Source organism: Emydura macquarii, unplaced genomic scaffold (assembly GCF_026122565.2).
Source record: "Emydura macquarii macquarii isolate MOO-44397 ecotype Brisbane River unplaced genomic scaffold, CSIRO-AGI_Emac_v2 contig_973, whole genome shotgun sequence".
NCBI lineage: Eukaryota > Metazoa > Chordata > Testudines > Chelidae > Emydura > Emydura macquarii.
The window spans coordinates 1398215-1421737 of record NW_027131110.1 but is presented as its reverse complement, the minus strand read 5'-3'; the positions used below and the strand labels follow the sequence as shown (position 1 = coordinate 1421737).

General features: G+C 46.4%; 1 protein-coding gene and 1 pseudogene across 1 annotated transcript; both read left to right on the top strand.

Moving 5' to 3' along the window:
* Positions 1 to 3452, top strand: part of LOC137150595 (zinc finger protein 850-like) — a 49054-nt pseudogene extending 45602 nt beyond the window's left edge.
* A 9465-nt stretch (positions 3453 to 12917) lies between these two features.
* On the top strand, positions 12918 to 22776 carry LOC137150603 (E3 ubiquitin-protein ligase TRIM39-like). Its single transcript, XM_067544563.1, has 7 exons — positions 12918 to 13342; positions 14829 to 14915; positions 16569 to 16799; positions 17856 to 17878; positions 19011 to 19126; positions 20153 to 20185; positions 22055 to 22776. The coding sequence occupies exons 1-7, from the start codon at positions 12923 to 12925 to the stop codon at positions 22564 to 22566; spliced, it is 1422 nt and encodes a 473-aa protein (XP_067400664.1). The 5' UTR covers positions 12918 to 12922; the 3' UTR covers positions 22567 to 22776.
* The last annotated feature ends 747 nt before the right edge of the window (positions 22777 to 23523 follow it).

The window sequence follows — 23523 nt, the reverse complement described above, 5'->3', positions numbered from 1 at the left end:
ATGCCTTAGGTCATAGCAATGTAGCACTCAACCGCCTGAGGTCCTTTATCAAGTCCAGCCCCCCGCACGAAGGCAGGACCAGGTAAACCTAGACCATCCCTGCCAGGTGACTGTTCAACCTGTCCTTAAAAACCTCCAAGGACGGGATTCTGCGGCCTCCCTAAATAACCTGTTCCACTGCTTAACTATCCTAAGAGGTAGAAACATTTCCCTAATAGCCAACCTAAAGCTCCCTTGCTGCAAACGAAGTTAATTACTTCTTGTCCTACCCTTGGTGGACATGGAGAACAATTGATCACCATCCACTTTATGACAGCCCTCAACGTACTTGAAGACTATTATCAGACCCCCCTCAGACATCTCTTCGCTAGAGTAAACGTGTCCAGTTCTTTCAGCCTTTCCTCACAGGTCAGGTTTTCTAAACCTTTTCTCATTTTTGTTGCTCTTCTCCGGACTCTCCCCAGTTTGTTCACATCTTTCTAGGTGCCCAGACCTGGACACAGTACTCCAGCTGAGGCCTCATCAGAGCTGAGTAGAGTGGGAAAATTTCCTCCAGCGTCTTGCAAACAACGCTCTTGTTAACACACCCCATAACGATAGTAACCTCGTTTGCAACAGCGTCGTATTGTTGAATCGTATTTAATTTATGATCCAATATAACCACAAGAGCCTGTTCTGCAGTAGTGTTCCCTAGCCAATCTGCCATTTTGTATTTGTACATGTGATTTTGCCTTCCTCGGTGTAGTATTTTGCACTTGTCTTTACTGAATGCCATCTCACTACTTCCAGAGCAGGACTCTGATTTGTCAAGATCATTTTGAATTTGAGTCTGTTCTCCAAAGTGTATGCAACCCCTCCCAGCTTGATGCCATTTGTAAATTTTAGACGCATATTCATGACTTCATCAGCCAAGTCATTAATAAAAATACACCCCTGTGGACCCCACTTCATACGTCCCCCCACTTTGACAGTGAGAGCAGAGCTGTGGGGGGTCCTGAGCTCCAGCGCTGCCCCAGGGGCTAAAGCCCCAAGCCCGGGCCCTCCCCGCAGGGCTAAACCCTGGCACCCTAAACCCCAGTGCTCCTGTGGGGCTGGAATCGGGAGCAGAGTCACAGGGAACCCCGAATCCAAAACCCTGAGCCCCAGCGCCCCATTGGAGCTGAAGCCAGGAGCGGAGCCGCAAGACGGAAGCCCAGAACCCCGGCGTCCCCATGGGACTGAAGCCCCAAGCTCTTCCCACTGCCCGGAGTCCTGAGCCCACCCCTCCACCCAATGGCTGAAGTCTGGGACCCCACTGAAGTCCCGAGTCCTGCAGGGCTAAAGTCCCCAGGCCCCCCCCGCCCCAGTGGCTGAAGCCAGCAATCCTGAGGCCTCTCTGCTGGGCCCTGGAGTTTATATAGCATGTTGGGAAAGCCTCAGAAAGAAAGAGGTTGAGAACCCCTGGCTTTTATTATTATCCTCTAGGTCTGAGCAAACTGATTGTTCAATAATCCGTTCCACTGTCTTTCTGGATATCGAAGTTAGGCCGACTGGTCGATAATTCCCAGCCCTCCTTTCCCCCTGTTTCAAAAACCAGGTTCTGTGTTCGCCTTTCTCCAGTCCTCTGGGTCCTCACCTGTCCTCTAGGAGTTCTCAGAGATGATCCCCAATGGCTCGGAGAGTGCTTCGCCTGGGTCCTTAAGTACCAGGTTCCTTAAATAGGGCTGAACTTCCTCAGGCTGATTTAAGTGCATCTAACTTATCTAAACATCCTTTAACCTCTTCTTTCCCTATTTGGCCCAAGATCTTTCCCCTCTGTCATTAACATTAATTGTGTTAAGCATCTGCTCACAATTAACCTTTGTAGGGGTGTCCCATTTTTAGGGGGATTCCCTCTCACGGAGGATTCTGCCACAGAAACAGTCCCTTCCCCACCCCACTGTGTGGGAGTAGCGGTTTTGTCAGCAACACACGAAGTAATGTCTGGATTCTCTTCTCCAGGTGATGCCGGCCTGAGCAGAACTGAGGAGCAGTACCAGGAGGATGGCCCTGAGAACTTGGAGCCCAGGACTGTACCGAGAAGGGCAGACGAGAGATTTTTCCAGAGTCCTGAGCAGGAAGGAACCTGCAGGCAGCAGCACAGGTCATGGAGGCTGCAGCGGATCTCAGCAGGGAATGAGCCAGATGTCCCATGGGAACCTGGCAAGGAACTTCCGAGGCTCACTGCACAGGAGAGACCGAAGACAAGGCAGGGCCCATTTACACATCTCACATGGGAACTCAGCTTCCAGGGACAGAGAGACCTTGGGAGACACCAGTGCAGCGTTCACAAGGTAAAGGATCCAAACCAGTGTGCAGTGTGTGGGAAAGGCTTCCGGCTCCGGCAGGACCTCAAAAGGCACCACAGGATCCACACCGGGGAGAAGCCCTACCTCTGCAGTCACTGTGGGAAGAGGTTCAGCCAGATGGCCAATCTCTGCACCCACAAGAAGACGCACAGGGGCGAGCGGCCCTACCCCTGCGCCACCTGCGGCAGGAACTTCAGCCAGAAGCAGCAGCTGGTGTCGCACGGCCGGATCCACACGGGAGAGCGGCCCTATCCCTGCACGCAGTGTGCCAAGAGCTTCCGGCGGAAGCAGGCACTCAAGGTCCACCAGAAAACCCATCTGGGAGAGGGGGGCAGTGAGGGGAGACAGGCCAAACGGCAGGTCTTCACCTGCCCCGAGTGCCAGGCCATCTTCACCCGCAGGCAGGACATCCTGGTGCACCGGCGAGTGCACAGCGGCGAGCGGCCATACCGCTGTGCTGACTGCGGGAAGAGCTTCAGCCAGCAGCAGCAGCTGGTGCCGCACTGCCGGATCCACACCGGGGAGCGGCCCTTCGCGTGCCCCGTCTGCGGGAACAGCTTCCGGCGCAAGCAGGAGCTGAGGACGCACCAGAGAATCCACACAGATGAGAGGCCCTTCCGCTGCCCCGAGTGCCCACTCAGCTTCAGGGAGAAGCAGAAGCTGAGGCGACACCGGCGAATCCACACGGACGAGAGGCCCTACACCTGCCCGGAGTGCGCGAAATGCTTCCGGCAGAAGCAGCAGATGGTGTCCCACCTTCGGATCCACACAGATGAGAGGCCCTACGCCTGCTCAGCGTGTGGGAAATGCTTCCGGCGGAAAGACTCCCTCACCAAACACCAGAGAACCCACCAAAGGGCCAAGATATAGTCAATGCAGTCGTCCTACCCATAGACTCACTCCTCACCATGTACTGCCATGGAGGGGAAACTGCTTCTGCGGGACTGAGAGAAACCATCCCCGCAGCCTCAGTCTGGGACAGTTCCTCAGATCTATCACCTAAAAAAAAATGGCTCAGGTTTGAGAATCTCCCTCACATCCTCAGCCGTGAAGACCGATGCAAAGAATTCACTTAGTTTCTCGGCAATGGCTTTATCTTCCTTGAGTGCTGCTGTAGCATCTCGATCGTCCAGTGGCCCCGCTGGTTGTTTAGCAGCTTCCTGCTTCTGGTGTACTTAAAAAACATTGTAATGTAATTTTTTGAGTCTTTGGCTAGCTGTTCTTCAAATTATTTTTTGGCCTTCCTAACTATATTTTTACACTTCACTTGCCAGCGTTGATGCTCCTTTTTCTTTTCATCAATAGGATTTAACTGCCACTTTTTAAAGGATGCCTTTTTGCCTCCAGCTGCTTCTTCTACTTTGTTGTTTAGCCACGGTGGCACTTTTTTGGTCCTGTTACTGTGTTTTTTAATTTGGGACATACATTTACATTGAGCCTGTATTATGACATCTTTAAAACATTTCTATGCAGGTTGCAGTTGTCCTAGGGTGGGTTGGATTTCTGATGAGGTCTCTGTATTTCATAGACTCATAGAACCATAGGGTTAGAAGGAACAGCAAGGGTCATCTAGTCCAGGGGTGGGCAAACTTTTTTGGTCTGAGGGCCACATCTGTGTGTAGAAATTGTATGGTGGGCAATATAGAGGGGCAGGAGGGAAGGGGCGGGACTGTGCGGGGGGAGCAGTGGCCGTGCGGTGCTGCTTGGGGCCAGGAACGGCTCCAGTCAGGACGCTGCTGGGCCCATGTGGTGGGAGAAGGGCAGGGGGGAAGTGGCAGGGCTGAGAAGAGGGAGCAGCTGCCACGCTCCGGCCAGGCCCAGCTGGAGGGTCTGATAAAAGGCTCAGATGGGCCGTATGCAGCCTGCAGGCCGTACTTTGCCCACCCCTGATCTAGTCTAACCCCCTGCCGAGATGCAGGATTTGTTGTGTCTAAACCATCCAAGACAGATGGCTATCCAGCCCTCTTTTGAAAACCTCCAGGGAAGGAGCTTCCACAACCTCCCAAGGCGTCTGTTCCCTTGTCCTGCCGTTCTTACAGTGAGGAAGTTTTCCCAAGATTTAATGTAAATCTGCTCTGCTGTAGGTTGAGCCCATCGCCTCTTGTCCTGCCCTCTGTGGCAGGAGAGAACAACTTTTCTCCATCTTTTTATGGCAGCCTGTCAAGTATTTGAAGTCCGCTATCATGTCCCTCCTTGATCTCCTCTTTTCCAAACTAAACATACCCAGTTCCTTCTGCCTGTGCCCATGAGGCTTGCATTCCATCCCTTTGATCATCTTTGTCGCTCACCTCTGTGTCCTTTCCAGTTTCTCTACATCCTTTCTATATATTGGTGACCAAAACTGGACACAGTACTCCAGCTAAGGCCTAACCAGCTCCAAGCAGAGCAGTACCATCACCTCCCGTAACTTGCAGGCTCTGCCTCTGTTAATGCCACCTAAAAGTGCATTTGCTTTTTTTTGCAACAGCATCGCATTACTGACTCACATTGAGGCTGTGATCCACCACAACTCCCAAATCCTTCCCAGCACTGCTGCTGCCAAGCCAGTTATCCCCCCATTCTGTATTTGTGCATTTGGCTTTTCTTCCCTTAGTGCAGCACCTTACATTTTTAGCCCAGTTCTCCAATTTATCAAGATCCCTCCGAATTTTAGCTCTATCCTCCAAAGTATTGGCAACCCCCTCCAATCCGACATCATTCCATTAATCGTTTCTCTTTGTTTGCGGTTGTTTAACCAATTAGGTATCCACTTCATGGTAGTTCCACATTTCTCCAACTTACCTATCAGACTGTCATGTGGGACTGCGTCAAAAGCCTTGCTAAAGTCCAGGTATATCGTGTCCACCACATTCCTCCTCTCCACCAAACCAGTTACCCTGTCAAAGAAGGAAATCAAACTGGTTTGGCATGATTCGTTCTTGGTAAATCCATGCTGGCTGCCAGTGAATACCCCTTCATCCTCCAGATATTTGCAAATTGAATGTTTTATACATTGCTCCAGTAGCTTCCCAGGTATCGGTCAGGTTGACTGTCTATAATTCCCCAGTTCCTCATTTTTCTCCTTTCTAAAGAGGGGCACTGTGTTAGCCCTTCTCCAGTCTTCCAGGGCCCCTCCAGTTATCCAGGAGTTTGTAAATATTATTGCCAGAGGCTCCAAGATTTTTTTCAGCTAATTGCTTCAGTACCCTGGGGTGAATAGCATCCGGCCCCGCTGACGTGAATTTATTCAAATTGGTCAGAAGATCTCTGACATGTTCTTTAATTATCCCAGTCTGCACCTTTCCCCTTCATTGTCTGTGGTAACTTTGCTAGTGGTCCAGTCACGTTATTTTTTGTGAGAAGACTGAAGCAAAGTAGGCATAGAGCAGCTCTGCTTTCCTATCATCTTCCATTACCAGCTCACCTTCTCCATTGAGCAGTGGACCCACACCATCCTTGATCTTTCTTTTTGTCTGATGCATAGGCGCTGACTCCGTGGGAGCTCTGGAACTCAAGCACCCACAGGGAAAAAATACGAGGTGCTCAGCACCCATCAGGGCTGGCTGCCACAAATCAGCTGTTTGGGGGCACCGCCACACGCCACTGAACAACTGATTTGCGCAGCACCTCAGTCTTTTCGTGCCCTGGCTGGAGCTCACTCTGCCCTCCCTGCCTTGGCCTGGCCAGAGGAATTCTGTGCCCCCAATGATTATTTGGTGGGGGGCCTGTGCTCCTGCTTGTGCCCCCTTCTGCATACCCCTGCATGATGTAGTATTTTAATTAATAGATTCATGGCATTTAAGGCCAGAATTGCCCATTAGATCATCTAGTCTCACCTCCTATATAGCACAGGCCATTGGATTTCACCCAGTTACCCCTGTATTAAACCAGTAACTTGTGTTTGACTAAAGCATCTTTGAGAAAGGTAACCAGTCTTGATCAAGAGATGGAGAATCCACAATTTCCCTTGGTAGTTTGTTCCAATGGTAATTCACCCTCACTATGAAAAGCATGTGCCTTATTTCTAACTTGCATTTCTTTTGTTCCTAATACATTTAAAAAACTCCTTCTTATTGTCCGTAGTTGTGCCAGCCATAGGTGTTTTCCAGATGTTTTTAGCTTCCCTTATCAATTTTCTACACTTTATAACTTCTAATCGGCATTGATTGCTATCATTTAAAAATATTTCTAATTGCTGCCTTCCATCCACCACTGAACAAGAATGGGCTTTTAGCCAAAGTCATCCTCTTTTTTGATTGTAGAATTGTGGCTTTTTGGCTACCTAACAAACTCTTATTAAAGAACTTCCAATTTTCATTCATATTTTCCTGTCTAAATTTTTCATCACAATCAGTTTCACTCCTGATTTTCTTTAGTCTAGGGAAAATTAGCCTTTCTGAAGCACCAAGCATATATGTATATTACTAGCTGAGACTGTCCTCTGTTTGCCTATATTGAATATAATGTGTGTGATCATGTAAACTCATTGTTTCGTCATCCCCACACCTCCATCTTCCCTCCTATTGTATTTTATACTTATGTTTTGTTTCCAGTTAGATTGCAAGCTCTTTGGGGCCTGGACTTGCTCTGTGTTTGCATAGCCTCAAGCACAATGTTGTCCTGAGTGGGACTCAGGCCTCTGGGTGCTACCACTTTACAAATAATAGTAATGAAAAGATTTATCCGATGTAATCTGGAGGTCTGTGCAGAAAGCTTCACAAGCTTGCAGAGCTGTGCAAAACTGGTGAAAAATGCCTGTGAAAACTTGCACTATCACTTTTATGTGATCTTGGGCCCTTCATATTTCACTTTTCCATCAAATCCCCTGCAAACCTCCAGACCATCTCTAAATAGTGCTTTTCTCCTTTCACAACATTTAACAAATGATTAAAAACCTTTCTATTCAATCCCATCATCTGAAACTCTCCTCTGTGCTCCAATTATCTCTAATCCTGATTACCACAGTCTTCTCCGTTTCAACTTCCACAACGCCTTAGTCCCCCTTTCCAATTCATCCAAAATGCCGCTGCTAAGGGCCAGGAAACCATGTTACCGAAACCATGGAGGAAAGCATGTCCTTCGCTTCCGGAAACTATTACGAAAGTCCAGAGTTACTCGTTAAATATAAAATACAGGACTTGCAAGGAGCTTTTCGTAGTGGACGTGCTTTCAGGAATGCCTATAAATTGTTAAAGCCGTGGAGCTGCAGGAGCATGAAGTAAATATGCCTCAGCTATTTCCTACTTCTGGAAAACAAAATTGTCACCAGCTCACGTGAGAATAAGACAAATTACTACAGTGGCAGGAGAGAATGATTCTAGATGCCTGGCCAGCTAGCAAAAGCTCAGGAACTTCTAAGCATTTCATGTTGTTGGAATTAAAGGGATGAAGTTGCTGCATAGGATGGGATTCTTACAGAGGACACCATGTCACAGTAGGTCAGAAATGCTAAGCATAGAATCATAGAGTTGGAAGGGACCTCAGGAGGTCATCTAGTCCAACCCCCTGCTCAGAGCAGGACTAACCTCAGCTAAATAATCCCAGCGAGGGTTTTGTCAAGCCGCAGCTTAAAAACCTCTAAAGATGGAGATTCCACCATCTCCCTAGGTAACCCATTCCAGTGCTTCACCACCCTCCTAGTGAAAAAAATCACCACCCTCCTAGTGAAAAAAATCATAATAAGCATAATCAATAGCATCCATTTGGGTAGTGAGTAGTGTAAGAGTAGAGTCCGATACATTTCCTGAGGCCACACAGGAAGTCTATACCCCAAATTAAAAAACAGTAACGGGACCAAAAGCGGGCCACTGTGACTTAAACAAAGTAAAAGAAGCAGTTGGAGGCAAAAAGGCATCCTTTAAAAAGTGGAAGTTAAATCCTACTGAGGAAAATAGAAAGGAACATAAACTTTGGCAGGTGAAGTGTAAAAATATAATGAGGAAGGCCAAAAAAGAATTTGAAGAACAACTAACCAACTACTCAAAAAGTAACAGCAAAAAAAATTTTAAGTACACCAGAAGCAGGAAGCTGCTAAACAACCAGCGGGGCCACTGGACGATCGAGATGCTACAGGAGCACTCAAGGAAGATAAGGCCATGGCAGAGAAACTAAATTAATTCTTTGCATCAGTCTTCACAGCTGAGGATAGGAGGGAGATTCCCAAACCTGAGCCATTCTTTTGAGGTGACAAATCTGAGGAACTGTCCCAGATTGAGGTGCATTAGAGGAGAGAACAAATTGATATTACTGTTTAAGTTAAGTCACCAGAACCAGCTGGTATTCACCCAAGAGTTCTGAAGGAACTCAAATGTGAAACTGAAGAACTACTAACTATGGTATGTAACCTATCATTTAAATCAGCTTCTCTACCAGATGACTGGAGAATAGTTTATGTGATGCCAATTTTTTAAAAGGCTCCAGAGGTGATCCCAGCAATTACAGGCCAGTAAAGCTTAACTTCAGTACCAGGCAAATTAGTTGAAACTATAATAAAGAACAGAATTATCAGACACACAGAGATGAACACAATTTGTTGGGGAAGAGTCAACATAGTTTTTGTAATGGAAATCATGCCTCACCAATCTACTCGAATTCTTTGAGGGGGTCAACCAGCATGTGGAGAAGGGTGACCCAGTGGATGCAGTGTACTTAGATTTTCAGAAAGCCTTTGACAAGGTCCCTCACCAAAGGCTCTTAAGCAGAGTAAGCTGTCATGGGATAAGAGGGAAGCTCGTCTCCTGGATCGGTAACTGGTTAAAAGATAGAAAGCAAAGAGTAGGAATAAATGGTCAGTTTTCAGAATGGAGAGAGGTAAGTAGTGGTGTCCCCCAGGGGTCTGTACTGGGACCAGTGCTGTCCAACATATTCATAAATGATCTGGAAAAAGCGGTAAGCAGTGAGTTGGCAAAATTTGGGGATGATATAAAACTATTTGAGATAGTTACATCCAAAGCAGACTGTGAAGAGTTACAAAAGGATCTCACAAAACTGGGTGACTGGGCAACAAAATGGCAGATAAAATTCAGTGGTGATAAATTCAAAATAATGCAGATTGGAAAACAGAATCTCAACTGTACATATAAAATGATGGGGTCTAACTTAGCTATTACCACTCAAGAAAGAGATCTTGGAGTCATTGTGGATAGTTTTCTGAAAATATCCACTCAATGTGTAGTGGCAGAAAAAAAATATCATATTGCCTCTTTATAAATCCATGGTACACCCACATCTTGAATACTGTGTGCAGATCTGGTCACCCCATCTCGAAAAAAAAATATTGGAATTGGAAAAGGTACAGAAAAGGGCAGCTAAAATGATTACGAGTATGGAACAGTTTCCCTATAAGGAGAGTTTAATAAGACTGGGACTTTTCAGCTTGGAAAAGAGATGACTAAGGGGGATATGAGAGGTCTATAAAATCAAGACTGGTGTGCAGAAAGTGAATAATGAAACATTATTTATTCCTTCTCATAACACAAAAACTGGGGATTACCAAATGAAATTAATAGGCAGCAGGTTTAAAACGAACAAAAAGAAGTATTTCTTCACACAACGCACAGTCAACCTGTGGAAGTTTTTGCCAGAGGATGTTGTGAAGCCCAAGACTATAACAGGGTACAAAAAAGAACTAGATAAGTTCATGGAGAATAGATCCATCAATGGCTATTAGCGAGGATGGGCAGGGATGCAAAACCATGCTGAGTGTCCCTAGCCTCCGTTTGCCAGAAGCTGGGAGTGAATGACAGGGGATGGATCACTTGATGATTTCCTGTTCTGTTCATTCCCTCTGAAGCACCTGGCACTGTTGGAAGACAGGATATTGGGCTAGATGGACCACTGGTCTGATCCACTATGGCCAGTCTTATGTTCTTATGATACTTACTTAGCCTGTCTGTGCCTCAATGGGGCTAATAGCACAGCCCTATCTCACAGGAAAAATACATAAAAGGCTGTGAAGAGCTTTGAGGTCCAGATGAAAAGTGCGATGGAAGAGATTGGTTTAAAGTATAATGCCCCAGCCAGGCCCAGGTCCTCCTGCTTGCTGCAGGTTCCCAGGGAAGGGAGGAGCTGAGTTCCCCTCAGCCAGAGCACGGAGCTTTCCCTCTGCTCTTAGCAGGGGAATCCCCTGTTACTTGAACCCCTGTTTATCCACTGGGCTGAGCTGGGAGCTGGGCTGAGCCACGTAACCAAAACCATCACCAGCACCAGTAGTGGCCACCTCAACATGGTCTGCAAGCTGGCAAGGCCCTCTCACACGCAGGGGTATTCCTCCAGCCAGGGCTAAGGTGCAGGAGGCTTGTACCACCACTGCTTGTGCCAGGGCTATACAATCTGTCAGCCTCATGCTGGCACCCATGCTCATATCAGAGATCTCCTGAGCCAACTGTTTCAGGAGTCTTGGGTCCAGGCCTGCTGAGTTAAAATGTTTATCCCCAGGAGACGTTGTTTAACATCCTCTTTGGTTACGAACAGACTTCCTCATCCTCATGTGATTGAGTACATCATCCTGCTCCTGTCCAAATACAGAGCAGAAATATTTATTCCGTTTCTGCATCTCTATCACAGTGCTATCATCTCCATCATGCAATGGGCCAACACCATCGCTAGGATTTCTTTTGTTTCTAACAGATTTAGAAAAGCTCCTGCTTATTATCCTTAGCCCTGCCTGCCATGGATTTTTCCCTGATGTCTTCCGCTTTCTTTATCAATTTTCTACACAATTTCCTAACTTCTCATTTATGTGGATTGCTATCTATTTCCCCTTTTCCCATGTGTTATATATTCATTTTAATTTCTAATTGTCGCCGTCACATCATCACCGAACCAGGATGCAGTTTGCTCAGTGCAGAGCAGAGATCTACTCAGTGCAGAGTAGAAATGTTGTTTAAGAACGCTTCGCTCTCATATAGCTCCAGCCTTCCCAGGATCTCAAGCCGTTTTGCAGACATTGATGTGTTAAGCCCCTCAGACCCCTGTGAGGGTCGTCCGTATTTTCCCTATTGTTTTTTTTTTACAGATGGGGAAACTGAGGCAAAAAATGGTGAGCTGACTTTTCCAAGACACAGAGTGAGGTCAGAGACTGGTATAAAGCTTAGGAGTAACATTTTCAAAAGATCCTAAGTGACTTAAGTGACTAAACCCCATTAGGAGCTTATGTCCCAATGAAAACAATGAGATGGTGTGACAAACAGGGAGATCGTTACTTGAGTCCAGTGTTGTGTGAATACCTGGCTTGGGAGGTGCCTCTCCTTGGATGATCACTCACTGCCCTGCTGTGAGGTGGAGCTGAAGTTTATGAGCACTGTTCTCTACATATGCAAATACATACATTCATAGCTATTGTATATTGCGGCTATAGCACAAATCCCTGCTTAGACATATACACATGGCTGGAGCCATGGACAGATTCACCATAAGCACCTGCTTAGCAAACTGTTAACTGCAAATTCACGTAAAGAGATTCAACACTCTGCTCAATACATGCAAATATCTCACAGTAACCATAGCCTGGGTACATCTCTCGGAATTGATTATTAAGTTTAGAACATTACAAGCTTTCATAAAAGACCTTACATGGCATGCTTCCGTAGTACAATGGCATGCAATCAGTTGGCTCAACGACTCATTGTGGGGGCTTAAACCTTCCTAAGTGTCTAACTCATTTTTGAAAATGGGACCCAGGGTACATCTATGCTGAAAAAAAAAACCCTGTGGCAGTAAGTCTTAGAGGCCAGGTCAGCTGATTCAGGCTCATGGGGCTCAAAATAACAGTGTAGATGTTTCCACTTGGGCTGGATCCCAGGCTCTGAAACTCAGTGAGGGAGGCAGTCTCCAAGCCCAGGCTCCAGCCGGGTGCCAGGAATGTCAACACTGCTATTTTTAGCCCCCTGTCATGAGCTTGCAACAGTTGACCCCGGTTCTGGGACTCGCTGCAATGGGAGGGATTTTTGCAGTGTAGACATCCCCTGAGGCACGTAAGTCACTTAGGCGCTTTTGAAAATTTTACCATAGGTCTTTTGATTTTGAGTCCTCAATTCCAAGAGAATCCTTCATCTCAACTGACAGGCCTGCAACTCTCATGTTTCCTGCACAAGAACATTTCCCTTGCTCCTGGGGAAAGGGGTGTGTCTGTCCTCCATGCACCAGTGTTCACTCTCTAGGGCAGTGATACACAGACAGAGGCACATGATATTAAAAAGCACTGTGTGATTTAATTATTAACCGATCTGAGTTATTAATCAATCAGGATGCTTTTACTGTATTATTAACCAATCAAGTAAGTTATTAACTTATTTGCTGCGAGAAGAATATGTACTAAATATTTCCTGTCATACTGTTTAAATATGAATATATAGCACTATAGTAAATGAGACAATGAACTCACACCACTGTGGCTCTTTTAGGTAATGTTGATCACTAATTTGGCTACTGAACCACTGAGGTCTGAGTATCCCTGCTCGAGGGAGTGACTCACTCTGTCTCAGCAGCTTGTGCTGGGCAAAGGACTTTCTGGGCAGGAAGCCAGTGGAGGAGGGAGCCCACACCCACTGCTGTCAAACCCCTTGCTGAGCAGACGAAAGTGAAACTCACTTTGCTTGTTTCCTGGAGAAAGAAACATGGCTCAGGCTGCTGTGAATCTGACTGAAGATCTCCAAAATGAATCCACTTGTTCCATCTGCCTGGATTCTTTTAAAAATCCAGTGATCACAGAGTGCAGCCACAATTTCTGTGAAGCATGTATCACTGAGTACTGCAAGGAATCGTCAAGGAACCTCTCCTGCCCTCAGTGCAGGAAGAAAATCCAGCCCAAAAACTTCAGGCCTAACAGGCAGCTGGCAAACATGGTAGAAATAGCTGTGCAGCTCAATTTAGAAGCAGCAAAGAAAGCACAGGAGATTGTGTGCGAGGAGCACAAGGAATCTTTGAAACTCTTCTGTGAGCAAGACCAGAGACCAATCTGTCTGGTATGCCGGGAGTCCCAGGTCCATAGAGATCACACCGTGGCTCCAATAGAGGAAGCTGCCCAGATATACAAGGTAGGAAATCACTAATTAGTGTCTTCGAAGAGAAGCTGTTTAGGTAGATGCTCAGTCTTGCACTATGAAAGTCAGTGGAAGTTTTGCCATTGATTTGGATGGGAACAGAATCAGATTCTAGTAAGAGAGCCAGGTCAGACTCTGTGAAGCCAGAGGAGGGATCAGAACAGAAATGAAGCATGTATGAGCAGACCAGTTTGGGTCTGGCTCACTGATCCTGTTGCTGGTCTTGTTCTAAGCCCCGCTATTTCAGGTTCTAGTTTGAGTCTTATACTCACTGTGGCTCCTCTTGGACTGGTTTGTAAACTGCAAATGCTGGTTATTACGATGGAGTGGTTTAGGTTGAAACGTGCTATTGAGACATCTGTGTGTAATTTAGGGCAATTCATGAACAAAAACCTTTTTTAGGGTTTGTAAGGGGGAAAGTATATTTCAGCGGAATTTACCTACCACTCAGAAAATAAGAGCTGGATATTAGAATCACAGAAACATAGAAGATTAGGAATGGAAGGGACTCAGGAGGTCATCTAGTTCAACCCCCTGCTCAAAGCAGGACCAACCCCAACTCAATCATCCCAGCCAAGGCTTTGTTAAGCCGGGCCTTAAAAACCTCTAAGAATGAAGATTTCACCACCTCCCTAGGTAACAAGGAGGTGGTGGAATTATTATTATTATTTTATTATTTTATTTTTTATTTTGATTGTATGTATTATACTCTCAACAGGGTTCTTCTACCTCAAAAACTCAGAAGTATGAAATAACTAGTTAAAAACATGAAGCCACTTCATTCATGGCACATATTCCTCCTTCACTTGCTGTTGCCCCATGCAAGTTACAGTGTAGCTAGTTTATAAATATGCACAACAAAAGAGATAACAGATAACCCTGTAAGTGTTTAGTATCTGGAGAATTCAAGCTTTAGGAACTGCCCATTAAAATTTTTTAAAAAATGTCTCCTATTAACTATCTTGCAAACTTCCACCAGACTAAAAGTATGGCTGAGAGTATAACGAATTTTTACATGCCAATAACGTTATCGATTCATTTTAATAATGTAAAAACAAGTGTTTATATCTTTTTCAAACCCCTCCCAGCTCAGCCCCCAAATACCAGAAGGCACTGCTCAGTAAGATCAACAAAACATCTTTGGGATTCTCACATCAAACCATTTTAGAAATATTATTGGCCAAAAAATTAAGAAATGTTTTCAACAAGTAAACTAAAGCTTGAGACACCATAACTTTAAAACTCTTTGCTTGAATTTTACTAGACGTCCCAGAAAAAGTATTTCCTAGGATGAGCTGCAGCATGCAAAATTGGTTTCTTTTTGCAGAAATTAGAGGTGGACTTGAAAACTGGATTTAGAACGAGGAGCTAGCCTTAACGATAGAGCCATTACTGGCATATCTGACATAGCCAAACATAATACTGCTGTGAATTGTGTAAAATAAAACACGGAAATCACCAAAACCATATTTCCTTCCAGGAAAAGCTTCAGAACAGTTTGTGTTTCTTACAAAAAGAGAGAAAAGAATTTAACCCATATGGAAAAGAGCAAAGCGATGAACTGCTGGTACGTAGGAACCTATCTTCTCACTTGTTTATATGGGGACTCATCACTGCAGTACTTGCGCACTTACTGTTTGTTCACATTACAAGTGGGTTCACACCATGACATTGACAACACTGCAGTTAACTGCAGTTTCAAACAATACACTAGGGAACTTTAGTGCATGGTAGCAGGGTCCACATGGCCAGTTAACGCACGACAGGCTTGGAGATTTACACCCGAGCTCGCTGCACACTGACTCTCCTTACAGACAAGGCCCTAGGACCACGGGCATATTTTGCACCTAGCTGTTCCATGAGCAGACAATGCGGACAACTGGCACTCTGTCTGGGGTCAGTAGAGCTGGCTGGACTATTCATTGCAAATAGTATTTGTTGCAGTTCTTGTCCTGGTTAGCAGATCACTTCACAACTAACGTATCTGTTATTCCCTCCCTCCTCTCCGCCTTCTCCCACTGTCTCCATCTCCCTTTTAACCTCCACTTTCGACTGCTACGGCTAGTTCTCCCTTACCCTCATTCCATGCTCTCTCTCACAAATCCATGTCTCATCTCCACTGCTTCTTCCTCACCTCTAGTGACATCTGCCCTAACCCAGGTTCTCCTTCCATCCCCACAGTCCCCGCCTCCCACCTCCATCCCTGTCACCACCTCCATTCCTCTGGATCCTCTCTTCCAAGTCTCAGCCCCCGGTCACAACCTCCCCCTTTTCCTTCTCTTCCTCTCCCTGGAATGCTCAGTGTGGCTCCAAAAAGCTCAGTTTGCCATGACTTCTTCATTGCCTGGCACCCACATAAAACCAGATGTCCCCTCTGACACTGCTTCAATAGACACTTTCCCCTGTGGTGGCCTCCCCTCTATTCTCAACCACTGCCCTCTGCTGCCTCCCTGGCCACCTTCTTTGACTTTGAGTCCCAGCTCTTCCTCTCTTCACAATCACCCACCCTCATCCTGAGGGGTTTCAGCTTCCACAGTGATATCCAGCCTACCCCTTAGCCTCCCATTCCTCGCCCTCACCTTCTCATTTGACCTTCATCCTTGGTTGGAATCTCCTTCTTGACAAAATGGCCACTCATTTGACTTGGTCTTCTCTAAACACTGCTTCCTCCCTGACCTCTCAACTCCATTTCTTCTGACCAGTCACCATCTCATCTCCTTCAACAACGCTCACCAAATCCTCCTGGCATTTCCAGTCCATAGGGCCTGAGCATAATCTTTTCAGGCCCAGTACAAACTTGTAACACGGGCCCTCTCCCACACACCTACCACAATTCCTCGTCCCATACGTACAATCTCATGAGCCATGAAAATTTTTTCCTCATGGTAATGGGGGTTGCAGCCTGGGCCGGGCCTCCCAGGGCCTCCGGGCCCCAGTAAAGTGTACCCTTTCTCCCCACCCCTGTGGGGGCCCTGCCAGTCCATCAATGGTAATGATTTCTCTACCACTCTTCCTGCTGTCTTCTTCACTGGTTCAGTTATGATTTATTCCATTCTTTGATCTCCTCCACCCTAGACTCTTTTGTCCTTTCCCACCGTAAGGTTTATTCTTCCAACCCCCAGCTCTGTTTCACTTGCCACATCCACACGCACAAGGATCTATGGAGACTCTACCTGCGATACTGACCTGCCCTTCCCCTCTTTATATCTGTTCCCTGCAGAGACAGACAGAATCTGAGCGACAGAAGATTTTTTTTGAATTTGAGCAATTGCATGTGTTTCTGGGTGAACAACAGAGCCTCCTTCTGTCGCAGCTGGAAGTGCTAGACAAGGAAATTTTAAAGAGGCGGAATGAGTACGTCACCACAGTTTCAGAGAAAACATTACTACTCAATGAACTGATCAGTGAGATACAAAGGAAACGTTCCCAGCCAGCGACAGAATTCCTTAAGGTGAGGCTGCATTATACAAACCCTGTGTCCCTGTGCAGAGAGGAAACACTCCTGTTCTATTGGAGCCCAGCTATGGGATACTGGAGTCCAGGATGCAGAGCTCACAGAATAACTGAAATACTGGCTGTAAAATTGAAACAGTAGCCTATACCGTCTCAGTGCATCTCGGGATTACATGTAAACAGAGGCAGCGTTTCTTCCTCTGAATGATCTTAAGAGAAATAGTCTCTGGGGCTTCAGAAAGTACTGGGTGTCCAGTGGGTTAACATCTTAACTCCTTAATTCTCACCTGGGATGTCACCTGGGAACTGGCTTGTTTCCTGGGTTCAGAGAAAGCCAGTAGGGTCGCTATGTGGGCAGGCAGGAAGGGAGATGAATTTGTCAGGTCAGGATTTGTGGGAGGAATAAATCCCACCCTTTGGGGAAGTCCTCTGGCCTTCACTTCCAACCAGATCAGTGTCCCTGTGTGGGGTGAACATAGAGCACGTCAGTGTCTGAGGCTGGCTGTGGAGAAGAACTGGGAAGGAGTTCAGAGGGGTTGCATGCAGGGTGGGGGCATCGGCGGTATCATAACTGGAGGAGAGGGTAAGTGCGAGACTTCTGTGCCTCCTGGTATATGTGGGGGGCAGATGTGGGTGGTCATATGGCACTTGCCACAAAAGGCTAGACCAGTTAGAGGAGTCTTATCTGGATGAGGTGGGAGGGGGCAGAGAAAGAGGTGGGGCTCCTACTAAGGAGATGAGGGAGCTGTCCTCGGGAATCAAACAAAGCCTCCTTTTGTGTCTGATCCTAGTGCCGATTCGGCAGTGAGACTCACACAGGCCTGCAATTGTAGGATGGGGGCTTAGGTTACCAGAAATCTAATGTTCCCCAGTGTAGAGACTTGCAGATGAAACACAAACTGCAAACACAGAGTGACTCACCCCTTAGCAGAAGACATACTGGACTGGATTCACTAGCACAGCCCCATTGGCTTGCCCGGTGTAGCTGGGAGCAGCATTCAACCCTCCTTTCTTATGGCCTCTGAACTGAGCATCTGTTTTCTTTCCCTTCTAGGACATTGGCAGCACCTTGAACAGGTACCTACAGGGCGCATTCCCGCTCTCCTTCCCCCTGTGTTGTGCTGAGCAGAGTCTTGGAAAGAGTCTTGAAGTCCCCGCTTCCCAGCACGCAGCAGCTGTGGGAATGTTTTGTACTTAATATATTTGTCAGATGTGCAAAGGGGCTGAGTTTTGGTTGCCCAGGGAATGGTACTTTGAATTTGTGATGTGTGAAAGCTCAACATTTTTTTTTTTTTTTGCTTTACATTTTTAAAATTATACTAAATGACTGATTGCGCCTCTGCGTTTGGTGAGAGAAAGGTGTCAGGCAAGTCCCCTACAGCCAGCTGAAGTCAGTGAGAGTTGTGGCTGCTCAGCAGCTCTGAAAAATCAGGCTTTCAGCCTCTGTGTACCTCACTTTCTCCTCATGTAAAATGGGGTGTTAACTCCCCACTGGACAGGGTATTAAACCAGACATCGAGAGAGCCAGGTTCTAGTCCTTGCTCTGCCACTGACCTGCTGGGTGACCTTGGGCAGTCACTTCCTCTCCCTTTGCTGCGTCTTGTCTAGTTTGACTATGAACCTTTCAGGAAAGGGATTCTTTCTTGCTGTGTGTTTGTGCCGCTTTCAACCCAATAGGGCCCTGATCTCATCTGGACGCTATTGTAATCTGAATAATAATAATAGTTGTAAGGTTCACATGTGTACTTGTTAATCAGTATAATTGCTGCCCTTCCTATTTCTGTAATTGCCATGTGGATTAGACGCACTTTTCCCCATCCGGGTGTTAATGGGGCTCAGCAGCTCACAGGCTGAGTTCCTTATTCTTTCTGGGCTGGTGGAGAGTTCAGCATTAGACCGCTGGGTGAAGGCTTTCAGGGTGTGTCAACGCTACAAACACTGCCTCAGTGCCACTGGGGCGTGGACCCTGATTACAGCAATAGAAGGGGGTTTTCCATCACTGTAGGAAATTCAGCTCCTCAAGAGGTAGTAGTGAGGTTGACAGAAGAATTCTTCCATTGACTTAGCTACATCTACAGTTGGGGGGGGCAGTAGGTCAACCTACCTACGGTGCACAGGGTGTGACATTTTTCACAGCCCTAAGTGATGAAGGTAGATCGACCTAAGTTTTAGGTGTAGGCCAGGGCTCAGGATATGTGTGTTCCTCTAGGTGCGAGTGTGTGAAGGTCCAAACTCCAGAGCCTGTTTCTCCTGTGCTGAAGAAGAGAGTCAGCGACTTCTCTGAAAATAATAATCTTGTAACGGGAGTTCTGGCCACGTTCAAAGGTAAAACAAAGTGACCTTCTGGGAGATGTCTAACTCCTGTCTCCCTGTTGGTGTATTGTTTTTCTCTTCCATCCCACTCTCTGGTTCATGGTGACCCATGCGCTTTTGCCCCATGCTTCTATACTGCCCCTCCTTCACTCTGGTCACCCTTTCTCATCTGTTTTTTGCCTTTACGGGTCCCCACGTCGTTCCCTGGACCCTAGCTTTCTTCCTCATCACTCCTGAACCATCTGCAGCTACAAAATCCCTGCCAGCTGATTTCCTGTGCAGAAGCGTGTCTGTCCTTGGTTCTACTCCATCATGTCTTGTTGGTGCCTATGAGTCTCCACCCCCAAGTCCTGTGAAGCATCACTGCGGCCAGTGCAAAGGATTCTGGGAACTGACTGTGTCTGCTGTATATTAAGGGGCAGAAAGAAGGATCCACAATTTTGGGAGGCGACATAACAAAGCACTGGGCGGGTGCTGGGAGGAAGGGAACCGTGGGGTGTACATATGGCGGGAGGGTTTGTTCCAAACTTTGGCTTCTGTCCACTATAACAAGAGCCAGTCATGCCACTGCCACAGTGCTATAATGACCAGCATGAAAACACACATACACAAGCATAGCCTACACAGGACCATTGCACCAGCCAGAATGACCATGGGTAATGGCGTCACACCAGGCATCATGTAGCGAAGTTCCAAAATCTGGCTTAGTCCTGCAAATCCATGAATCTCTGGGATGGGCCCCCAGGCAGAACCAGGTAGGGTCAGAGCACGTGTCCCTTTGCGCGTCAGTGGAAAGTTAGAGAGTCCAGTGTGCTGGGGGATTTTATCCCACCTAGCGAGGTGGCTGAAGATCATGCAATGCTGTTTTTGGGTATGATGAGCGACTGATGGGAGGCCAGATCAGTGCGAGATTGTGACATTTTGCACAATGTGAAACCACTTTATACTCAGGACTTGGTGCTAATAGCACATCTGGAATAGTGCCATGAGAACTGGTGTGCGTGAGATCTCATCCCTGTCTCCTTTTTCTTCATCTAGAGAAACTGCGAGCTCAGCTGGATACAGAAAAAGGTAAGTTTCTGTAGCTGCTGGGAACAAATAAGATGCAAATGTTTTCTAAAATGAGAAGCTAGAAATGTACTTACTTCTCCATTGCAGAGATGGGCTTAGGCCACGAAGTCTGGATGTGGATTTAGAATACAGTGAACAGGGGAGTGCTTGGATCTGGGTTGTGATTAGGCCCATTATAGAAATACAGGCCCAGCACTGTCCTGTGACAATGGTAAAGAGTCCTAGGAAGTCACTGTCTTCTAACACTGAACAAGGAACTTTATTCAAAACAATATTAGCCCTAAAGCTACTCTGTCCCTCTCCGCTTCTCCCTTCTGGCTCAGATTTAGCAAGGTATTAAACCTGTATAACTTTAACAGGACTACCCACATAGTTGAAATTACACACACACGTTTAAGCACTTTATTGAATTGGGGTCTTAAAGAAACAGTGCACATATCTTCACAGGCACTTTTGGATTGGGATCCAGATTCACATTATGAACATCTGCAAAGCTCAAGTGTGTTCTGATCCACAGTTTTGGTTCAGACCATCTCTGCTCTCTGGATTTTCTGGGAGAAGAGGCAACTGAAACCAAATAGAGGTTTTTACCAGTAGAGGAGATTGCCTCACACAGCTGTATGAATCCCATCAGTGGTGTGAAGGCATACCAGTGCCATCCTGTGACTGAGTGAGTTGTTGCTGGAATGGTGGATTAAAGCAGGGGCTGAGGAAATGGAAGTGTAATGAAAAGTGCAAAATAGGAATGAGGCGAAATGACCAGAGCTATATAAATGTAAAATGGCTTTACTGAGTGGCCAGGTGATGGCAGCACAATCTCTGCAATGAGAAGGCAGCTCCTATTTTATAGAAAGTATCTTGGGGTTAGGGTCTGCTGAGCTTTATTTATTGACTGTAAGACCTGGCTTCCGTATAGCTATGGGCTTTAACTCAAGCTCCTAACCTGAGTTGCTATGTCTTCCCTGCGATTGCTAATTAGCTAACCCGTTAGCTAACCCGAGTTAAGAACAGACCTTTTTTTTGTTACCCTAAGAATTGTTATCTTCCCTGATGCCTTAATATTTAGGCTCTGTCCACAGTATAACTGAAATCGTTGTAGCAACAAGAGTGTTTTTAAAACATGACTGTTCTACCATCTTTTACCAAACCAGGGTAGATAAGAACTGGGCTGAAGACCGACATACCCTATAGAGTCTATACAGAGGTGTATTCTAGCACAGTTACAAGTAGAAATAGGGGTGTTGCATAACTGGATCAGGCCTCAGTTCAAAAATATTTGGAACCAGAGGTCTGGTTAAATCCATTACAGCAACCGGAGACAGCCCCAGAATTTAGAGCTAGGTTGGTATTTTGAACATGTCCCTCCACCACCACCCCAAAAAAGCCAGGGATTCAGGCACATCCCTGATTATAAAAATCCCTGTCCGCACTGGCCAAGGAAATGGTGCTTCTGCTGAGCTGTTGCTAGCACAGCTTCCACCATTATGGTAATGGGACCATAAAAACATACTTCTCTCTTTGTTCTGGGATAACAAGTGGAATCCAGAGTGGATTGGAAATGGTCCAACAAATCAGCTGAAGCTGAAACCAATTGCATTCATGGGGTGAAATCCTACCTCTGCTGAAGTCAATGGCAAAACCCCCATCGGCTTCAGTGGGTCCAGGATTTCACCCATGAGGTTTTATTCCTGATTTAACTCCAGTGGAAGGAGTCTTTCCTGCTCTTTGCTCAGACCATGAATATTCCTCCTGTCTTCCCCCCTCTATTTAATTCTGGAGGAAGGAGATTCATCCATTTGTTCCACAGCTGACCAATAAATGGGTTCTGCCTCCCTCTGATTGTTTCTCTCTGTCTGCATCCTTCTCTAGTCAATGTGACTCTGGATCCGGAAACAGCAAATCCCTACCTCATCCTTTCAGAGGATGGGAAAAGCATGAGACTTGGAGAGAGGTGGCTGGATGTGCCTGACAATCCCAAGAGATTCACGTCAAGCCCCTGTGTCCTGGGCTCCGAGGGATTCACATCAGGGAGACACTATTGGGAGCTAGAGGTAGGAGATGGGGATGGCTGGGCTGTGGGGGCTACCAGAGAGTCTGTGAAGAGAAAGGAGCCGCTAAGGCTTCAGATGGAAGGGATCTGGGCTGTACGGCTGGACTGGAATCATCAATACACAGCTCTCACTTTCCCCCCAACCCCTCTCTCACTTGATGAGAAGCCCAGGAAGATCCGAGTTCACTTGGACTACGAAGAGGGGCTAGTGACATTTTACAATGCAGAGAACATGGCCCAGATCTTCAATTTTTCTGCATCTTTCAATGAGAAAATCTTCCCTTACTTTTGGCTTTGGTCCCCAGGATCACATATCCAGGTGTGTCCTTGATGGGTGTCAGTGTCTCTCACATGAGAACTCCTGCACACTTGACTGCAGCTGGAAAGGGAGAGGATTCACTAAAATAACACTAACTAACCAACCAATCAGAAATGATCTGCTTGTATTTCTCATTGTAGTAAGTTTATCTGAACTCATTACCCATAACCTGGGGCTAAATCATCTCCTTTGTGTATTGCTATAAAACTATGGTGTCTTCTGGATGTTCTCCGTACTGTCTTTTTAAGTGTCTTCGCCACCTTTACACGCCAAACTTCATACTTAGCTCTGCTAGTACAGTTATGTCGTATAATGTGATGAGGTGTAATTTGTGACTGCCGTAACTGTGCCATCAAAAGCCCCTAGGATGCAGTTATACTTGCAAATCTCCACTTTTACCACTGTAGGTTATGTTGCTTGGGACGGCTGCAATAAGCTATGCTGGCCAAAGCACAGTTTTGCCAGTGTAAGCTCTCCATACCAGGAGCACTTTGCTGGTATAGTACACCAGCATTCTTACACCAGCAAAGCCTTCCAAGTGAGAACCTGGCCTAAGAGCTCTTGCTTTTTAATCAGCGACAGCAGCCATTTTGTCCCCAGAATTGCTGCAGCCTGTTACAAGAGAGAGACCAATTTAATTCCTACTGAGAGCAGATTGCCAATCATGTTTCCAGGGCACTCTGTGAGAGGGGTTCCAAGCCTACATGTTTTACATCTATGTGAGACCTTAGGCAAGTCACCTGCAATGGCTTTCTAAAAAAGAGGGATTGATAGATTGTGTCTTGTTTTTGCTTCTTTCTGCTGTATAAAGAAGATATGAAAGTGGCTTCTTATTGCTGTTGTGTTTTAAGCAGACTCTTCCCTCTCCCCTCCCAGCTTTCTTTTCTCTTTGAAATACTAGGAATGTTAAGTCTTGTCTTCCCATTCTTTGTTGGAGGACTCCTTGGACACCTCAGAAATGGGGGAGGG

Coding starts and splice junctions, on each gene's coding strand:
- LOC137150603 (XM_067544563.1), top strand. CDS start 12,923: ATGGCTCAGGCTGCTGTGAATCTGACTGAAGATCTCCAAAATGAATCC. Junction 17,879..19,010: donor ATTGGCAGCACCTTGAACAG/GTACCTACAGGG, acceptor GTGTTCCTCTAG/GTGCGAGTGTGTGAAGGTCC. Junction 19,127..20,152: donor AGTTCTGGCCACGTTCAAAG/GTAAAACAAAGT, acceptor TTCTTCATCTAG/AGAAACTGCGAGCTCAGCTG.